Genomic DNA, 21,834 nt, shown 5'->3' with positions numbered 1-21,834 from the left:
ATTCGGCTTTAATGAATTGGGTATAATGGCATTGCGTTTATTGTCATGCAACTGTTTTCCTAATTTGTCTGAGACCACAAAAAACTACGAAAGAAGGCAGTTTAACAATCAAATAATCTCAAAGACTTCTTCATTGACCTTATTAACTGTTGGAGCTGAGCTCGCTAAGCTTGCGTAGGCGGGAAAATAGAAACAAAACACTTTCTGTTGTCCCAGTCATTTAATAGTTATAGTTCTAGTTCTAGTTACAGTTTGTCACGTGAGAAAAAAGAGAAAAGGGGGAAATAACAAAAGCAACACACAGAACTCAACGTAGCAGCCGCAGAAAACGGCTTAAAGTATAACTCAGCAAAATATTGCAAAAACAAATTGTCTTGAGCAGTAAACAAAGTGTTACTGTGTCTTGAACTAGAAATATTCCTGAGCAGTAAATTGTTACTGTGTCTTGTATTCAAAAATATTATTCTTGAGCAGTAAATTCTGTTACTGTGTCTTGTATCTACGAATTATTGGAGCTGAAATTCAACTGTTACAACCCCAACTTCTGGTATTCTCAACTTGTGAATACAAACAGCAAAAGCCAACTTAGATTTAAATTTAAATATTTTTGCACAAACAGGTCTTAGACATATATCTTTGTGTGCGATTTGTTTTTTCTATCGGATTGAACTGGTATACATAAAATGATCCCGATTTGTGTGATCTGTAGCAATCCAGTTCAAATTGATAGTTGAAAAAACTAAGATTAGCCAATAATTACGAACAGATTAGTTAATGCAACGGTAAGTACAGCAGAGCGGATATACAGTTACAAAAGCAAACTGCATCAACGAAGTATCCGGACAGATTTTGTAACCACTCAGAACGAACTGGGTGGTGTAAAACTTTCTTTGTGAAACAAAAGGAGAGCAGCCGTTACATTTGGTCCGCCGACCCGGTTAGTGGAATAAACTGCTGTCCAACCCAACAGTCGAAGTGACGAAGTCATCGACGAACGAGAACAGAACTCAACGAGCAATTCAACAACGCAAAGCCAATTAGGCAAAGCAGATAGGAAATTTGAAAAAAATAACTCAATTAAAGCAAACAAACAAAGCAGCTGTAGAGATTCAAGCTGCAGTCCCGAAGTACACAAGAAGTGAATCCGTCACAGAGTCCAAGCGTTTTGGATCGTCAGATAAACAACTTGCGAAACAACTGGATTGAGAAACAGGAAGAAGGTTTTGAGCTCATTAAGAATCAAGATCGACCAAGCAAGCTCAAGACTCTTTATCAGCAGATACTGCAATTCGACGACAGCGTTCAAAAACTCGTGAATAAGAAAGCTGAGACTCTCCGAGACCCAGATATTTCTTTAAAACGCAAACTTGAGACAGAAACATACTTTCAATATTTGAAAACAGAGTGGATACCGTATATCCACGGAGAGCCAAACATGTCAAGCCAGCAAAGCCAGTCAACTCTTCATGCCAATGGAGAGCAACCGCCTGCGAATAATGTGCATCAGATAGAACGAAACGTTGGAATTCCAGAGTTTAACCAAAACCATGATAGCACAAGCTATGCAACGACAAATACGGTTACACGAATCGTGCAGACAATCAACCAGGATACAGAGAACGTTTCGGAAATATCTTTAGTGAAACGTCGGGTTGAAGAACGAATGAAGGAATTCGAAATTGAATTCGAAAGAAAGTTGCAAATCGAACGAGCACAATTTGATCGAAAGAGGTTGGAGCTAGAAATGCAAATGGAAGAACTAGAGATGCAACATCAGCTTCGGCAAAAGGAGCGAGACCTAGAGCGCCAATTGCAAAGAACAGCATTGGAGAAAGATGACTTACGTTCTCAATCGACTAAGGCGCGTGACAAGTCACCTTTCAATTGGACCCTAAAAGGGAGAGATGTCTCGGAGTGGGCGAAGTCGATGAACGACGCGCAAACAACAATTCGACCAGTAGCTGGCTTCGACGTCAGCCCTGAACTAAATAAGCATAGGCATTACCCATGGTACCCAAATTCTCGTGAACGCTCAGCAAGTTCTGAAGAGCGGGATAAATCGCCGATAGCTCGAAGGCACTACAACACTGAACATTCAAGCAGTAGTTTACCAAAATTGAGGTTGAAAAATTTTGACGGAAACCCGCTGGAGTGGCCTGAGTGGTCTAGCATGTTCATAGCAACAGTAGATAAACGCATGATTCCCGACTCAGAGAAAATGAGCCATTTGAAGACACTGCTAACAGGCAAAGCAAAATCTGCAATCTCGGGAATGGGCTATTCTGGACTGTTTTATAGTGTTGCCTGGAACATTTTAGAAAGAAAATTTGGAAGACCGCATGTAATTATAGATGCGCAGCTCGAGAGCCTACGAAAAACTAATCAAGTGAAACCTCATGATTCAACCAGCCTGATTAATTTTTCTGTTGTTGTATCTAACTTCGTGAACTTTCTCAAAGAGTACAAACATATTGGTGATTTGCTATCAAGTTCGACATTGTACATGGCAGTTGATAAGCTACCTCAAGTTCTCAAAGAAAAATGGTGGTTCTACGTCGATGACAAGGACGAGGACTGGCCTGATCGAATCATGTTTGGAAAATGGCTATCACGAATGGCATTCGTTCATGAAGGGTTTTCATCTTTTAAAGGGGAACAGAAAGAAGAAGACCGACGCAACACAAATAGAGAAAAACGATTCTCGAAGACATCGAACTTCAGTGCAAGTTCAAACCTGCAAGAAACCAAGCAAATGCAAAACAACAACTGTCCACTAGCGGATGGCACTCATAAAATATGGAACTGTCCAATATTTAAGAATATGAATGTCACCGATCGCTATTCAGCGGTAAGAAAAGAACGCTTATGTTATGGATGTCTGGGGAAAGGGCATGCAATCAAAGATTGTAAAGTCCACCCGTGCCGTATAAATGGATGTACCAAAAGGCACAACAGACTGCTACACTCGGAAAACCATATGGACGAGGGTAGTCACGCAGTTAACGTAAGCGCAGCAACGATCAACCAGAGTAACCAAGTTACTAGTTTTCTTCAAATAGTTCCGGTATCGGTTCAGAGTGGTGGTAACAGGTTGACTACCTACGCTTTCCTCGATAGTGGTTCAACAGTATCGTTCATCGATCAAAGTGGTAAGGATCACCTACAAGCCAAAAGCACGGATGTTACCTTGAACATAGCTGGCATACATGGGACGCAAGATTTGAGGACAGAGAAGGTTCCTATCACAATAAAGGGACTACATTCAAAGGTGCCTTCAATTGAACCGTTTGCACAACCATCAATCTCATTGGGAAACACAACATATGACTACAAGGAACTGAAGAACAAATTCAGACACCTGAATGTTCTCACTAACAGAACATTCAACCTGATGGAGTTAGGCATCATACTTGGACAAGATGCCTACGAAATTCAACGTCTATTGGACTATAAGACTGGAACACGAAGTGAGCCTTTCGCCGTCTTATCAGAATTAGGATGGGTAGTCAGTGGTCCCATGACAGGCAAGAAAAGTCAAAATGTTTGTCATTTTGCCTTCACAGAAGATGTGAAAGTGGCAGAAAATTTCCAATCATGGTGGGACATAGAAACCTATGCTTCCAAAATAAATGTTGTAAGTCAATCAAAGAAAGAGCAGCAAGCTCAGAAGTTTCTAGAGAACACGACAAAGTTTACAGGCGAGCGGTACGAGGTGGGCATGCTCTGGAGTCAACCAGAACCCAATCTTACAAACAACTAGGGCTCAGCCCTTGGTCAGCTCTACTCACTGGAGCGAAGATTCCAACGAGACCCAAATTTGAAAGAATTGTACCAACAGTCAATTGATACAGATGTTGAAAAGGGATTTGTGAAGTTCCTTGGTAAATCGGAAGTCAAAGGCACTTTCGGAAAGGAATGGTATTTGCCACACCATCCAGTACTAAACCCCAACAAACCGGGTAATGTTCGCCGTGTTTGCAACGCTGCAGCAAAAGACAAGGATGTCTGCCTAAATGACAAGTTGTTAGCCGGACCCGATTTGCTACACGGGTTGATCGGAACAATATTCAGATTTCGAGAAGGACCAATTGCCTTAACCGCAGATATTGAATCAATGTTTCTTCAAGTGCAAGTTCCTGATTGGGATAAAAGCTGCTTGAGATTCCTGTGGCGACTAACAATGAACGAACCTGTGCAAATTTACGAGTATCAGCGTCATGTTTTCGGAGCAAAGAGTTCACCAACAAGTGCCAACTACGCTCTGAAGCGAGTAGCGATCGATAACGAAGATGAGTTCCCAATTGCAGCAAAAACAATCCAAAACAACTTCTGCATGGACGATTTCATCAAGTCAGTCGAAACACCTGAAGAAGCAATCAAGGTTTTCAAACAACTGCAACTTCTTCTCTCAAAACATGAATTCGAACTGAAGAAGTGGATCACCAACAGTGACGTGGTATCCAACGCAATCCCAGAGGACTTAAGATCAATCTGCAAAACAAAGCAGGTTGAAGTAGAACTCAGCCAGGAAGGGTCATCGGTGCTTGGGCTTCAGTGGACGATTACCGATGATATTCTACAGGTTTGTAGAGTTACAAGCAAAATAGTTGAGACCCCAATCACCCAAAGGAAGATCTTATTTCAAGTTTCTTCAGTGTTTGATCATCTTGGACTGTTTGCACCATTCAGTGTCCAAATGAGAGGACTCCTTAAGAGCATCTGGACCAAAAATGGACAGCATTGGGACAACTCAGTAGAACCTAACGAAGAAGAAGAGTTTCTGAAGTGGAAGGCGCAGCTTCCAGAAGTAGCAGAAACCAGCATTGATAGAAGATACTTCAGCACAGGCAAGGAAAAATGGGAACTTCATGTGTTTGCCGACGTATCTGAAGACACAATGTGCGCTGTGGCATACCTACGTTCAAAGCCCAAAGAATACTCAGCAGACTTAGCATTTGTAATCGGAAAGTGCCGAGTCGCACCGATATGACACCTTTCCATACCACGCTTGGAACTACAAGCGGCAGTGATGGCGGTGAGACTTAAAGAATAGATAGTGAAGGAACACGAATCGAAGATTCACAGTTGTAAATTTTGGACATACTCACCTACTGTTTTGCAATGGATTCATAGCTCCCACCGTAAGCAACAGGTGTTTGTTGCAAACAAAGTGGCTGAGATTTTGGATACAACTAATGTTTCATGGTGGAATCATGTGGGTGGTATTAACAATCCAGTTGACATCGGGACACGAGCGATCAATGTTGACGAACTTAAGAGAAGCGAATGGCTCACTGGGCCGGCCTGGTTGAAGCAACGAGAGAACAGATGGCTTGAACAGTTGAATTTAACATTTGCTTCAGACGAACAAAACGACGAAATGGTCTTCTCAGCAAAGGTTGAAGAGAAGAAGCCGACAATTCAGTGGGAACGATTTAGCAGTTTCAATCGACTAGTAAATATAATGGCATACGTACAGCGCGTATTTACAAAACACAAACCTGCAACAAAAACACTAAGTGTTGAAGAAAGAGAGGGTGCACAAGCAAGCATCTTCAGACTACTGCAGCGAGAACAGTTTGCTGAAGAGATGAAATTTTCTCAAGGCTGAAAAAGAAATTTCAAAAAACAGCAAAATCCTCCAGTTTTCACCATTCATTGACCAGCCAGGATTTATTCGTGCCCAGGGCAGAATAGGTAAAAATCAATTGAACTTCGAAACCAAGCATCCAATACTATTACATTGGAAGCACCATGTAGTTGAATTATTCTTGCAAAATGAACATAAGAATAATCATCACGAAAGTACTGAACATGTCAGAAACATAGTTCAGCAGAAATTCTGGATCCTAGGCACACGAAATGCTTTGAGATGGATCAAAAACAAATGCATTAGATGTCGAAAGGGAAGAGCCCAAACAAAGGCACCAGTAATGGCAGATCTACCTGAAGAACGATTAGTCGCGACAACAGTATTTTTGAATGTGGGCGTGGACTATATCGGACCATTCACACTAAAGATTGGTCGAAGAAACGAAAAGCATTGGTGCTGTCTATTCACATGCCTTACTGTACGTGCGGTACATATAGAGATTGTACCAAAACTAAACACTGATAGTTGTCTGAACGCAATTATGAGATTCATTGCACGAAGAGGCAAACCGGTCAAAATGATTAGCAATAACGGGACAAACTTCGTTGGAGCTGAAAAAGAACTGGCAGAGTATATAGCAGCAGGGAACAAGGTGCGAATTGAAGAACATCTGATTCAACAAGGTATCAGATGGAAGTTCAACCCACCTGCAGCACCACACTTTGGAGGAGTGTGGGAAAGACTGGTTAGGAGTTGCAAGAAGGCAATGTACGCAGTGCTGGGCAATCGGTCAGTCACGGAGGATGTTCTGTCAACCACGATGTGTCTTGAACAGATGCTGAATGCTAGACCGCTGACACAAGTCAGTTCTGATGCTACCGATTTAGAAGCTATTACTCCAAACCATTTCCTACTTGGCAACAAGAACCTTTGTTTACCGTATCTATCAGGTGCAGAGCAATTTGTTGATCATAGAAAGCTCTTCCGACAAACACAAGCTTACGCAGACCTCATCTGGGACAGATTCCGTAAAGAGTACTTGCCAAGGTTGAACAGTAGTAAGAAATGGCAGACCACAGCGGACAGAAGTCTTCAGCAGGGTGATCTTGTGTGGTTAGTGGAAGACAGTGACAAACGTGGATATTACAATATGGGTCGAATAACCGAAACCTTTTAAGGTTCCGACGGAGTGATTCGATCAGCGAAAATTCGAACGAAAGATGGATACTACAAGAGACCAGTAGTGAAGCTCGCTCCAGTGCTATCAATAGACGAAGATGTTTTCACGAAGGAAAACAGGGCCGGCGATGTTGGAGCTGAGCTCGCTAAGCTTGCGTAGGCGGGAAAATAGAAACAAAACACTTTCTGTTGTCCCAGTCATTTAATAGTTATAGTTCTAGTTCTAGTTACAGTTTGTCACGTGAGAAAAAAGAGAAAAGGGGGAAATAACAAAAGCAACACACAGAACTCAACGTAGCAGCCGCAGAAAACGGCTTAAAGTATAACTCAGCAAAATATTGCAAAAACAAATTGTCTTGAGCAGTAAACAAAGTGTTACTGTGTCTTGAACTAGAAATATTCCTGAGCAGTAAATTGTTACTGTGTCTTGTATTCAAAAATATTATTCTTGAGCAGTAAATTCTGTTACTGTGTCTTGTATCTACGAATTATTGGAGCTGAAATTCAACTGTTACAACCCCAACTTCTGGTATTCTCAACTTGTGAATACAAACAGCAAAAGCCAACTTAGATTTAAATTTAAATATTTTTGCACAAACAGGTCTTAGACATATATCTTTGTGTGCGATTTGTTTTTTCTATCGGATTGAACTGGTATACATAAAATGATCCCGATTTGTGTGATCTGTAGCAATCCAGTTCAAATTGATAGTTGAAAAAACTAAGATTAGCCAATAATTACGTACAGAGTAGTTAATGCAACGGTAAGTACAGCAGAGCGGATATACAGTTACAAAAGCAAACTGCATCAACGAAGTATCCGGACAGATTTTGTAACCACTCAGAACGAACTGGGCGGTGTAAAACTTTCTTTGTGAAACACAAGGAGAGCAGCCGTTACACTAACAATATCATTTACTAATCAAACTTATTGACACAATATTTTCTGAATTTTATTTTTTTTATAATTAGATTTATGATATCTAATCCATTATCATAGGAGAAATATCGTATAAGGAATTTCTAATTTTAGGTATTAACTTTTCGAAAATTGGATAATGATTATGGCAAAAACGCGCAGTATAACATTAAAAATCGGACAAAGATTACGGCTTTGTCATTTAGACAAAATTGCTTAGGAAAAAAATCAATCTCATATATACAAGGTCATACAAGGTCATGTAGGATTTGTATGATTTCTTAGTAGTCATACAAAGATCATTAAAAAATTCAAAAATTTTCCCGCAAAGCAGTGATCGTTATGCTTTAGGTTAATAAAACTGAGACAATTAATCAATTAACGCTCCAATTCTTCAAGAGCAAACAAAATTAATAATTTAATTAATTAATTAATTACGCAAAATCGAGGGATGCATTTTGCATTTATGATCAAAAAATGGCATCTTTTTCGTTTGTGCCCACCCCCCAAGTACGTTATACCCCCTCCCTCCCCCCAAGTACGTTATGCCCCCTCCCCAATTACAAGCACGCGTTATTACATGTTAAATCATTATGAAAAAGTATGGCACGTGCGTCGGGGGGGGGGGGGGGTTGCAAATATGGGGGCACAAACCGAAAAGATCCAAAAAATGTTGCAGGAATTGTGTTCTTCGGAGTCGGTTTCTACATGGAATTATGCCGTGTGATCTATCTGCAACCCGGATCATTAGATGTCAGTGTCATGTTCCACAATGGATCATCCTGTGTAAGTCGCCAAGTGGATATTATACTGGATTGGGGGGACTTTGCCTACTTGAAGGAGAACAAAATGGCTGGTGATACAGACTTCAGTGCTTATATCAACTTTTACGTCCAGAATACAGAGTTGAAAAACAGGTATAATGGTTTTGTACTTCTTGATACAGAGTTGATACAAAGTTGATACTTCTTGAGCAAGTTGATACAGAGTTTAACCGATTATATAGTTCAATGAGAATGTCTGCAAAAATAGTTCAAGAAAAGTTTGTTTGATAGGGTTGATCTACTAATACCCGGGTCGAAGTTTGGCGGCGAGTTTTCGTAAGAAATGCGGTAAAATGCGGTGAAAAAAATATCACCGCGTATTCCTTGCATCTTTTTGCGGTGAATGGGGTGAATCGAGGTGAATTATTTATTTTCGCCGCGTTCTCAGCTTTCTTACAAAAAAGAAGCTTTCTTACACGGGCTTGAACCTCTGACTTCCTTGATTCCTTCATCTTCTGATGCAACCGCGCCAACTGGCAGCTTTTTTATGCTATTCCTTGTGAATTTAAATCAGATTCAGCAAACTTTGGAAAGCAAATGCGGTGGATTTTTGTATGAAGTGCGGTGAAATGAGGTGAAAAATGTGTTTTAACCGCATTCACTGCTTTCAACGCATTTCTTAAATTAATTTGCCAAAAACGTCGGCGCGGTGAATTTTTGTAGGTCTGGACTGCGATAACTCATGGGAATCAAAATAGAAAACTGACCAAAAATGCGGAAACAAAACTTTTGGTTTCTGTAGATTGCGAGGCAAATCTGACGTTCTTTGTTCAATTTTGAAGAAAATTGGATATTTATTCTGAAAACTTTAGTAATATTGTCAAAATCTAAAAACCACTGATGAGAATTCGCCAAAACAAAAAAACGTCTGAGTATCAATTTTTTTTTCTTTCAATTCAAAAGAATCCAAAACTCAAATTGAGACCTTTGATAAATATTCACAAAGCTTGCGTTAGTTTGTGGTATCATCAAAGTTTATAGCTAATTACAGAAACCTGCTCAACAAAACATTTGCGAAAGGATAGAAGTAATATTGACTCTTATTTAGTTGGCACTTAGTTCTGATCTATTATGTATTATCTATTTTGTTAACCTCACAATAAAAATTTTTTAAAAAATAGCAGTTTTTTGCAGCCAAAATGTCAAATATCACACAATACTTATATTTTAATTAAAATTTTTGAACAAAAGCTCCAAATTCTTGCTAGTGCATTATTGGACACGCCTCACGGGCCATGGACATTTCTAAGCGACTCGTAGGACTTGATATGAAACTATCACATCCGGTGGGATTAAACGATCTTCGTAATTATGGGAAAAAATGCTTGTAATGCCGACTACTAATTTGTTGTCGGATTATTGAACAAAAAAATCACAGGTAATAAATTGAGTTTAATGGCTCTGGATCTATTGGAACATTGGTTATTTTGGCATTGGTTATTTTGTCATGTAGCCATCTTGTCATGTAACCTTTAAACATCTAATAGACACAACTGGTTCTTAAATATACACTTTTGACGCTTTATTTTGGTTCATTTGACAACTTTTGAGCTCCGAATGTTCTAGATTAGTCTAATAAAAATATAGTGACAGTCTCACCATCTCTATTGTTTTGACAGAGAAGGAATCATATCGGTATCAAAATTTATAAATCAAACTTCGAATTCAAGTTTTGAAGATCAAGTTTTGAGAATCAAAATATGAAAATTAAGTTTTAGAAATCATGTAGTGAAATTCATTTTTGGGAATTAAATTATGGAAATTAAATTATGAGAATTAAAAATCAGGTTTTCGAGATTCAAGATTTAGAAACCAAGTTTTGGAACTCAAGTCTTGGCAAAGAAGGAATGATTGTTGGAAATCAAGGTTTGGTAGTCAAATTTTGGACATCAAGTTTTGGAGACCACGTTTTTCAAATTCAATTTATTCACGTTCTGAGATTTAATTTTTTGGCAATCAATTTTGGAAATCAATTTTTGGATACCAAATACTGCATGTCAAATTTTCAAATATAACGTTTGGAAGCCAATTTTTTTGAAATCATTTGCTGGAAATCAAGTTTTGGAAATGAAGAAATGGATTGTTGGAAATCAACTTTTGGAAATCAAATTTTGGATATCAAGTTTTGAAGATCGTTTTGGATATGAAGTTTTTTCGAATTCAATTTATTCAAGTTCTGGGATTTATTTTTTGGTAATCAATTTCGGAAATAATATTTTGGACATCAAATATTGCGAATCAGCTTTTGGAAATTTATGTTTGAATATCATTATTTTGAATTCAAGTTATGGAAATCAAGTGTCGGAAGTCGAGTTTTCCAAATTAATTTCTGGAGATCAAGTATTCAAATTCAAGTTTTGTAAACCAAGTTTTGGCAATCAAATTATGGAAATCAATTTTTGGAAATCAATTTTTGGAAATAAAGTTTTAGAATTCAAGTTGTGGAAATCAAGTTTTAGAAATCAAATTTTAGAAATCAAATTTTTTGGACATCAACTCGTAATTTGAGGTAGGTAGCAGCATTTTATAAAAGTCTGCTATCGGTTATCTGAAAATTTTTATCAATGCCATAACACCCTGTTTGTTTGTTGTGGTCTTTTCGTTGAGTAATCTAATCGCAAGTTTTCATAGTTTGTGTTACATGTTTTAAGCCACTTAAGTGGGATTATTTCTCTCGTTCGGCTGCGATAGTTTCATATCAATTCCCACAGGCACCTGAGGCTTAACCAACTGAAACAGTTTTAGAAGTACATTTCTAACTTGTAATTACGTTTGCTATGTTGGAACATTATAAATATTTCTCGTAATACTATGTGGTATCATCTAATTTTTTTTGCAGGGGGGACAAGGCGACACTGTCTCTGATTGCGATCAGGGGTCCATCCAGTTGGAAAGAGAAAGAGACTGTGTATGTGAAGATGAGATCTCAAAAGTCGGAATTTATGCACCCCATGTACCTCCTCTCTCAGTTCCCAAACGCCCAACAAAAGTTAGAGTTCTCATCAAAAAAAATTTCTTATGTTCTCTCAGGCTCAAGTTTTGCAGAATTTGCTTAAAGTAGCACTCCAAAATTTGTCCAGACCATGAGTTCGGTCGCACCGGACCCCCCGCGCGACCCAGGTTTGTCTGGTTCATACTTGTATAGGGTCGAGGACTTCATCCTGGGACATCAACATTGATGCCTGATGGATTTGTTGACATTTTTGTACTATTTTGGATCTCTCCTCGGCGTTGATCCAGCACGTTTTTTCTTTAAAAAAATCAAGCAATGAGCAGTTCAAAATGGCATCGAAATTCATCCGCAAAGACAATTTCAGACTGAAGTTGAAACTGTAACAGGAAACTGATTAATTTCTGGTCAAATTTTGTAAACTCGGGTAATAATTTTTTATATTGCGCCGTCCATCACAATGATTTTGTGTTAAGCCTGGACACCATGAACAACCAGGCGAGCCAGGGTCTGGGATTGGAGGCACTGAACATGTTTGCTGGGCTGATCAGCACCCAAAAGGCTTCGTTCAGACTGGTGTCCTCGGCCACGACCACCATGTTCTCAATGAGCGATGGAACTCTGCGCCACGAGGGCACACAGACCACTATCAGGAATGTCAAAACTGAGGTTTATATCATTTTGGTTCTAAAAATAATTCGTAACGGGAGGGAGGCGGGGGGGGGAGTTGAAGGCAAACGGTGCGTTGATATGTACACAGGCAAGCACAAAAACAAGCACATTAGTCCAAAAGCGGGAACGTCGAAACTGGGCCGAGCAACCGATTCAAATCTCGCTTGATTTGCACAGATATAAACCATTATACAAACACCCCAGTACTGACTGGCCGGTGCCAGTGAAAAGAGTTTTTTCTTCTTTCGTTCCTTTATTATTGTTACCGCCAAAGACAGCAAAAAATTCAAGCAAATGATAAAGTGGGCGTTTTGAGCGCCAAGAATGCATCAGACTTCCCCGGTTATCCTGCTGGTTTTGCCGGCGGGACAAAAAAATCAGGAAAAGCGAGATATTTTCTAAGATAGATGGTCCGCGGAGTTCCTGTAACCTCTCGGCGCAAAATGACAATTTGGCAGGAATTAGCAAAAAAATGGTGTTTTTCTGCCATTCCTGGTAATTTCTCGGCAGTTTTTTGATAGTTTCAGCGGGAAATACCGGGAATGGTAATTTTCCCGGTTTTCCCGACCGGGTTCATCGGTGTTATCAAAACATCTTAATTTGGGTGGGGGTTATCATTCGAAAGTGCTATTAAAAAATGTTGTTTGTTATTTTGATTTAGATTAAATAAATTAGTTTCCTTTGATTGCGAGTGTTTTGCATGATTGTATTTTGTGTTGTGAGGCTCTTGTCGAAAGTCACTTCCGTTCGTTTTCGACAAAAAGAAGTCGTGTCAGTGACATCCTCGGCCCCAACTGTAGGATCACGAACTGTTGCTGTACTGTATGATATCGGTGTAAAATCAGCAAGATAAGACAAGATAAGATAATCGATCGCAAATATAATAATTGGAAAAGGAAGTTTAGGAGGAATCAAAGTTATGGGCGACTGAAAGGGGGACAAACTAAATTGAGCAAAAGAATATCCCAAAAAAAGTTTGACACGCAAAAGGACTGCAAATATGGTAACAATGCTTGACTAATGATCGCAAAAAATAGACATTTGATGTGAAACTTTGCAATAATAAAACCTGTTGCATCAACTTTTGGAGACGACTTGACTTACAATTCTATACCTTTTTCTATTGAAAACTAAAGTATACATCTGCTCGTGAGAACGAGAAAACAAAATAATTCATTTGTTTATTAAGATTTTGCTTAGCTTGATGACTGGTCTTAATTTCTCACCATGTGGAGTTCTCGGTTTCACGGAGCGAACAACACCATCTGAACCGGGGTAAATTTCTATAACTTTTGCAAGAGGCCAGAGACCTCGTGGCGTGAAGTCTTCAAGTAGCCAAACCAAATCATTTACCTTGAGGTTTTCAGAAGTTTTGTTCCACTTCGACCTTTTCTGTTGATTAGGGATGTATTCGCGAAGAAATCTATTCCAAAAGTGCGAGGCTTGTTCTTGAGCAGATTTCCATGACCTGGACAGGGTGACTTTTTGCGATTCGAAGAGACCAGGAGGGTAGTTAAGTGACGCTCTTCCGAGTAAAAAGTGGTTAGGCGTGAGAGGCAGAGGATCGTTAATTCCACTCGGGACATTAGTTAGAGGTCTAGAATTCATATTGGATTCAATCTCACATACCAGTGTCCACAAAATATCATCTGAAAGGGTTCTTGACCCAATTACTTTGTACAGAGATAACTTGAATATCTGCACTAGGCGTTCCCAACTTCCACCGAGGTGTGGAGCCGCAGGAGGATTAAACACCCGCTCAATTTCGGCCTGCATCAGATGCAAGTGACTTGCAAAGTCTTGGGAATTTCTAAGGCTTGCAATACTGGATTGCAAAGAGTTATTTGATCCAACAAAAGATTTTCCACAATCGGAAAAGAACTTTTTTGGTTTTCCTCTACGGCTTATAAAGCGACGGATGCAATTGATTGTTGAATCTGTTGTCAAGTCGACGGCAACTTCTAGATGGACAGCGCGTACTACTAAGCACGTGAAGAGGAGTATGTATCTAGTCCTGTTTCTTCCATGTTCTTTAACTGGAAAGGGTCCTACGAAGTCTAAGCCTGTGGTTTGGAAAACGTGATGATTTTCTCTTGGTAGTCTGAACTCTGGGAGGTCAGCCATTTGGGGGGCAGCTACTTCTTGGATCATACGTCTGCATGGAATACATTGTCTAACTGTTTGTCTTACTACCGCCCTGTACCTAAGAATCCAATAGAGTTCCATTAATAAACTTCTAGTTTGTTCTGCGCCACAATGCATGTTTGTTTGGTGAAAATGTTTTATCAGTAGTCTAACACTCTGATTTTTTCCATCTAGGATCAACGGGAAGCGCACAGTTTCTAGTCTCAATGCTTTAGACAATCGTCCTCGAGCACGCAAGTGCTGGTTATGATCAACGTATGGTGATAAAGAGACAATTCTGCTGGTAGATGATACTGCAATACCTTTTCTTAAGTTCGAAATTTCCAATTTAGAATCTTGATTTTGGGCACTTTTTATCAAGTAATTGTAAGCTTTTGTATAATGTGCTAGTAACAACTTGGATTCCTTTTTCCGGCATTTATCTGCAAACAAAAAGCAAAGCGCTGCAACTCTAAGTAAACGATTCCAGTTGCTGAAACGCGATATGTCAATTTGGCATTTGAGTTCTTTTCTTGGATCTGCCATTATAATTTTAACATGTTGAGCAGAGAGTAAATCTTGTTGATGGACCTAATAGCCAACGTGAGTTGACATTCATTTGGTGAACGTTGTAGCCTCGGGTACCATCGTCAGCGGGATTTCTGGTAGACGAAATGTAGAACCAATCTTGGACGGAGGAAACGTCTAAAATTTTGGCTAGTCTGTTAGCAATGAAGATTCGATGGCGAATCTCAGGAGTCCGTAGCCAATACAAAACGGTCGTGCTATCAGACCAAAAAAACTTGTTTATGGATTTCAATATCCATCTCATCTCTGACAAATTGCGCTAGTTGAGCACCATATACCGCAGCCTGTAGTTCCAAATTAGGAATCGTCATCCGTTTTATTGGCGCAACTCTTGCTTTACCGATCACAAATGCGACTGAAACGGATTCGTCAATGTGTTCAATTCGTAGATAACTGACTGCTGATAATACTAACTCGGATGCATCTGTGAACGTGTGTAGTTCAATTGATGAAATCGGTATCTCGTTTAACAGTTTGCGAGGAAGATGTACATCCTTGAAAGACGAAAGTTCTTTTTTCAGATTCTCGAAATCAGAATTCTCATCAAGTTGTAATGGCTTGTCCCATTTTGGACCGTGGTTCCATGCTGCTTGGAGAACTTTGCGGAATCTTATTGTAAAGGGGGCGATAATTCCTAAGGGATCAAAGATGGAAGCAACAAAACGAAGTAGTTTACGCTGACTCGTTTTTTCATCAAGTTTGATCTTATGGAACAATTTTTGCTCTATAACAAATGTATCGGCTTCTGGAAACCAGGGCAAACCAAGAACCTTTTGACTTTGTGGTGCGGATGTTTTTGGATTAAATCGGATATCTGGATTCAGCAGGTCAAGAACTTGTTGACTATTTGAACTCCACTTTGTCAGATTGAAGCCACCAGTAGCAAGAACCTTGCGAGTCTCATGGACAATGTTTGAAGTTTCATTTGGACTCGATACGGCAACATACAAATCATCCATGTAAATGTTCCGCTCTATGACCTTTTGAACACTTGGATAAGTTTTTGCATTGTCCTGAGCAGATCTTCTGAGCGCGTAGGACGCTACGCAGGGTGAATCTGTTGCACCAAATATATGAGTGGTGTATTCATAGGTTTCTATGCGTCCATTGTTCTTCCAGAGGAAGCGTAAGTAGGGTCGGTCTTTAGGGTCAACTTTCACCTGCATGAACATTTGTTCTATGTCTGCGCACAGCGCAATTCGATTCTCACGAAACCTCATAATGACACCAGTTAAATTGCTGAGCAAATCTGGCCCTTTCAGTAAATTAGAGTTGAGGGACTGACCCTGGAAAATGTTGTAGGCATTTGCAACTCTACGAACCTTACCAGGTTTATTTTCATTGGTCACTGGGTGATGAGGCAAAAAGGAGACATTATCTGTTAGAGATTCGGAATCATGAACTTTATCAACGTATCCTTTTTTCAAGTCTGCGTCCAGAGTAGCCTGGTACTTTTCCTTTAGTATCGGATTTTTTGAAAACTTTTGATCTAATTGGTCAAGTTGTTTTAATGCTAACCATCTGTTGTTCGGAAGAAATGCACCTTGCTTCCAGAGGAGACTTATTTGATAATGACCGTCAACAGTTTTGGTCGTGGACTCTAAAATTTCAATCGCTCTTTTATCGTTTTCCGACAAAGCTTTTCGGGGCGATGCAATGCCCAAATTTTCCAGTTTCATCCAATCTTGGACTAATTTGAAAAGAGAGTCGTCCATATTAGGGCAGTTTTGCACCTGAGTATACTGTACTTGTGTAGACTCATTGAGAACTAAATTCGTTTTACCGGTGCACGTCCAGCCTAATGGAGTTTCAACTCCCCAAGGGGCATTTTTTGGACCTTTTAAAATTTGTTTATAGTGAATCAAGTCTAAGTTGTCAATGCCTATGATAATTGAGACATTACATTGTTCCGTTCAAGTTCAGGAAAATTTATATGACTGAGATGATCATAATTTTGGCACAAAGCGTTTAGTTGAGCTACATTCACTGCAGACATGTTCAAATCCGGTACTGCCATAACATCATTAAGCCTGACAGGCTCGATAGAGCTATCTATTGGCTTTATGTCAAAGTAAACTTTAGAGCAATCAATTTCCTTAGTTGTGTGATACCCACTTATAGGCATTTTATTTGTTTTTTCGAGGTTAAGACCAAGTTCTTTTGCTGTTGATTTCAGAAGTAGACTTTGACAGCTACCGTTGTCTAGGTATGCGTATGTTTTCACAGACTGGTTTCCATTTATCAGTTGAACTGCCACAAAAGCTACCTGGCCTGTGCCAACAAATTGCACTGGTTTAACGTTTGAGTTGCTTTTGTTCATAAAACTATCGTGCAGAAGTGTGTTATGTCTTTTGCTGCAGCCTTTTGAGCGGCAGACATTTTTTGAATTGCATTGATCTACATGATGGTGTCCAAAACAATTGAAACAAAGCTTTTGTTTCATTACATGATCTTTCCGTTTCAGGGGACTCAGTGCTTGGAAATGTATGCATTTGTAGAGGTATTGGCAATTGTCATTGTTTGGACAACTAATGCTTTCTTTCGTCTTAGACTGAATTTGCCCTTGTTCCCTGTTACTCAGAAATTGATGCTTTGGGTTCGGATTTTCATTAATTCTAGTAGAGTGCGACGTTTTTCTAGCCATTTTATGAACACCAATGTTTTGAGAAAATGGGAAATTTGAGTTGGTCGGTAAATCTCGGCATGCTTTCGCATAGTTTAGGAGCCACTCAGCAAGCGTGTTTAAAGATGGCTGTGTCATGGTTTTTTCTTGGAGGTAACGGTTCCATTCGAGTCTGACTGGATTTGGTAATTTTGCTAAAGCTATGTTCATGTTGATTGTAGAGTCAAGATCATGAATAAAACCGAGTTGTTGAAAGGTGTCGACGAGCGTTAGAAGAAATGAGGAGTACTGTGTATAACTTTCCGGATTTGATAAGTTTGGGTTTCTAAAGTTTGACAATTTGTCAAGAAAAGCATTGACAATCCTCTTTGAATTGCCAAAATGTTCTTGCAGTCTTGATAGAGCTGCTGCGTATAAATCACCGTTGCAACCGTAGCCATCAACTAGTGCTTTAGCTTCACCTGTGAGCAATGATTGCAAATGGATCATTTTTTCAGCTGAAGACATGGGTGACTGGTCGATAGTTGCTTTGAAAATGCTATACCATTTTATCCACTTCATTGGATCGCCGTTGAAGGTTTCTGCGTGCAGTTTCGGGACAGATTTTTGGAAGCACACTGACATTGAGCTGGTTGAACACTGGTTTGCACTTTCCGCGTTTAGAAGTCCTCGATGATCGAAGTTATTGCTTGATGCGTTACGATTTGTTTCAGGAAAAATACTCTGATTGGGCCAATTGAAGGAATGTGCGTTAAGCAATGACGATGGAGCGGCGTTAGCATCAAATAGTAAGCTGCTGGGTGCAGAAAAACTAACATTGCTGTTCACAGCGGGCGCTGATGAACTAACTGCATATTGCTCCTGATTGCTGATATCAGGACCAGGTTGAACTGGGTTAGATAATTGGAAATTAGAGCTGTCCGGCGGACAATTCGGTCTTTTGATGGCACCAACACTGATACTGAAGTCCTCTCCAGTATTTATCTGTGACTTCCCCTTGACGTATTTTTTGAAATTATCGATACACTTTTTAACTTCTATCTTAAGACGACTATGTTCGCGAGAATAATTGCTCTGATCTGATGGATCAATCAGGATTATTAATTGAGACACTACGGTTTCAAGTTTTCGCTGCTTCTCTTTCATCTCTTCAACTGTTTCCTGTAGTATGTCAACATCTTCTGATTCATCAATCGAGGAGTTTAGGTAGTCAAGGTGATAATGTATATCGTCCGTTATCATCATTTTGGAAGATTCGAGCATCTTCTGCTCTTGAAGTGTTTCTGGCTTTTCTTCAGAGAGGCTCTCTGTTGGAGCACTGGAACATTGGTGAAGATTTCCCAAGATAGTTGTTTCTCTCTGGTCGCTCTCGGTGTTAGCTGTTGACCGAGTGTCTACCATGACTAAAACATAGACTGTTTTCTTTACTGTGCTGGAGAAAAGTTTTTGGTTTTTGGTTTATGCAACTCCCACCAGATAAGCAAAAACAAATTTAATTTCAAATTACTTACTGCTTGACAATTATCTTGTACAAATGTTATCAAAGGGCTACTTACCAGCGCTATCTGGGTCTTTCTACATATACCAGTTACCTACCTGTTAAATGCCTACTTGTTACCTGCTACCTAACTGCTGAAACTTATACAAATTAAGTCTAATTAAGGATTGTTGATAATCCAACTAACTAACACTTGCTACCTACCTGCAAACTTATACCAAACTTACCTACCTAGAAGCTCCCTTATTTTACCTACCTAATACCTTCTACCTACCTGCTGCAATTTTTACCTACTTATACCTACCTGCAAACCTATACCAAACTTACCTACCTAGAAGCTCCCAAATTTTACCTACCTAATACCTGCTACCTACCTGCTGCAATTTTTACCTTCTTATACCTACCTGCAAACTCATACCAAACTTACCTACCTAGAAGCTCCCGAATTTTACCTACCTAATACCTGCTACCTAACTGCTGCAACTTGTACCTACTTATACCTGAGTTCTAATTATCGGTAACTCTGTTGCTGGATACTTGCAATCTGCCTGTAAGAGCTTTTACCAATAGGTCCACACCTATAAGGGAAATGCAGAAAGGTTGAGATAGTAATCAAGCTGGGTAGTAGACGAAAAGTAAAGATAGCGTGAGTGGTATGGAAGAAAAGAGACCGGGGAGATTGGGGCGGATAAAACCCCAAAACTGGAAAGCAAAGAAAGAGCGTGGGGTTGGGAAGGCAACCAACCTGTGGGGTTTGGGGTGGGTAAAAACCCCAAAAACCGAAAGCAAAGAAAGCGCGGGGGGTTGGGAAGGCAACCAACTTGGGGGGATTTGGGGCGGGTAAAACCCCAAAAACCGAAAGCAAAGAAAGCGCGGGGGGTTGTGAAGGCAACCAACCTGGGGGGATTTGGGGCGGGTAAAACCCCAAAACCGAAAGCAAAGAAAGCGCGGGGGTTTGGGGAGGCAACCAACCTGGGGAGATTTGGGGCGGGTAAAACCCCAAAAACCGAAAGCAAAGAAAGCGCGGGGGGTTGGGAAGGCAACCAACCTGGGGGGATTTGGGGCGGGTAAAACCCCAAAAACCGAAAGCAAAGAAAGCGCGGGGGGTTGGGGAGGCAACCAACCTGGGGGGATTTGGGGCGGGTAAAACCCCAAAAACTGAAAGCAAAGAAAGCGCGGGGGGGTTGGGAAGGCAACCAACCTGGAGGGATTTGGGGCGGGTGAAACCCCAAAAACCGAAAGCAAAGAAAGCGCGGGGGGGTTGGTAAGGCAACCAACCTGGGGGGATTTGGGGCGGGTAAAACCCCCAAAACCGAAAGCAAAGAAAGCGCGGGGGGTTAGGAAGGCAACCAACCTGGGGGGATTTGGGGCGGGTAAAACCCCAAAAACCGAAAGCAAAGTAAGCGCGGGGGGGTTGGTAAGGCAACCAACCTGGGTGGATTTGAGGCGGGTAAAACCCCAAAAACCGAAAGCAAAGAAAGCGCGGGGGGGTTGGTAAGGCAACCAACCTGGGGGGATTTGGGGTGGGTAAAAACCCCAAAAACCGAAAGCAAAGAAAGCGCGGGGGGTTGGGAAGGCAACCAACTTGGGGGGATTTGGGGCGGGTAAAACCCCAAAAACCGAAAGCAAAGAAAGCGCGGGGGGTTGTGAAGGCAACCAACCTGGGGGGATTTGGGGCGGGTAAAACCCCAAAACCGAAAGCAAAGAAAGCGCGGGGGTTTGGGGAGGCAACCAACCTGGGGAGATTTGGGGCGGGTAAAACCCCAAAAACCGAAAGCAAAGAAAGCGCGGGGGGTTGGGAAGGCAACCAACCTGGGGGGATTTGGGGCGGGTAAAACCCCAAAAACCGAAAGCAAAGAAAGCGCGGGGGGTTGGGGAGGCAACCAACCTGGGGGGATTTGGGGCGGGTAAAACCCCAAAAACTGAAAGCAAAGAAAGCGCGGGGGGGTTGGGAAGGCAACCAACCTGGAGGGATTTGGGGCGGGTGAAACCCCAAAAACCGAAAGCAAAGAAAGCGCGGGGGGGTTGGTAAGGCAACCAACCTGGGGGGATTTGGGGCGGGTAAAACCCCCAAAACCGAAAGCAAAGAAAGCGCGGGGGGTTAGGAAGGCAACCAACCTGGGGGGATTTGGGGCGGGTAAAACCCCAAAAACCGAAAGCAAAGTAAGCGCGGGGGGGTTGGTAAGGCAACCAACCTGGGTGGATTTGAGGCGGGTAAAACCCCAAAAACCGAAAGCAAAGAAAGCGCGGGGGGGTTGGTAAGGCAACCAACCGGGGGGAATTTGGGGCGGGTAAAACCCCAAAAACCGAAAGCAAAGAAAGCGCGGGGGGTTGGAAAGGCAACCAACCTGGGGGGATTTGGGGCGGGTAAAACCCCAAAAACCGAAAGCAAAGAAAGCGCGGGGGGTTGGGAAGGCAACCAACCTGGGGGATTTGGGGCGGTTAAAACCCCAAAAACCGAAAGCAAAGAAAGCGCGGGGGGTTGGGGAGGCAACCAACCTGGGGGGATTTGGGGCGGGTAAAACCCCAAGAACCGAAAGCAAAGAAAGCGCGGGGGGTTGGGGAGGCACCCAACCTGGGGGGATTTGGGGCGGGTAAAACCCAAAAACCGAAAGCAAAGAAAGCGCAGGGGGGTTGGGAAGGCAACCAACCTGGGGGGATTTGGGGCGGGTAAAACCCCAAAAACCGAAAGCAAAGAAAGCGCGGGGGGGTTGGTAAGGCAACCAACCTGGGGGGATTTGGGGCGGGTAAAACACCAAAAACCGAAAGCAAAGAAAGCGCGGGGGGGGGGGGTTGGTAAGGCAACCAACCTGGGGGGATTTGGGGCGGGTAAAACCCCAAAAACCAAAAACAGAGCGCGCGAG

The 21,834-nt window shown here is 41.3% G+C and overlaps 3 protein-coding genes across 4 annotated transcripts in view; 1 reads left to right on the top strand and 2 right to left on the bottom strand.

Moving 5' to 3' along the window:
* LOC142339650 (ras-related protein Rab-5B-like) overlaps nucleotides 1-21,834 on the bottom strand; it is a 188,396-nt gene that overhangs the window by 71,173 nt on the left and 95,389 nt on the right. The window lies entirely within an intron of this gene.
* LOC142339644 (uncharacterized) overlaps nucleotides 1-21,834 on the bottom strand; it is a 615,633-nt gene that overhangs the window by 513,281 nt on the left and 80,518 nt on the right. The gene's annotated exons all lie outside the window — the stretch shown is intronic.
* The window catches only part of LOC142340501 (uncharacterized), a 50,325-nt gene that overhangs the window by 21,430 nt on the left and 7,061 nt on the right, over nucleotides 1-21,834 (top strand). Inside the window, exons 3-5 of the mRNA XM_075391075.1 lie at nucleotides 8,371-8,608; nucleotides 11,355-11,504; nucleotides 11,942-12,134. Of these exons, the coding sequence (XP_075247190.1) occupies nucleotides 8,371-8,608; nucleotides 11,355-11,504; nucleotides 11,942-12,134 (581 nt within the window). The remainder of the gene's footprint in view (nucleotides 1-8,370; nucleotides 8,609-11,354; nucleotides 11,505-11,941; nucleotides 12,135-21,834) is intronic.

The sequence above is a fragment of the Convolutriloba macropyga genome, chromosome 5, assembly GCF_964194025.1.
Source record: "Convolutriloba macropyga chromosome 5, txConMacr16.3, whole genome shotgun sequence".
In the NCBI taxonomy this organism is placed as follows: Eukaryota; Metazoa; Xenacoelomorpha; order Acoela; family Convolutidae; genus Convolutriloba; species Convolutriloba macropyga.
This window is presented reverse-complemented; position numbering and strand designations above follow the sequence as displayed.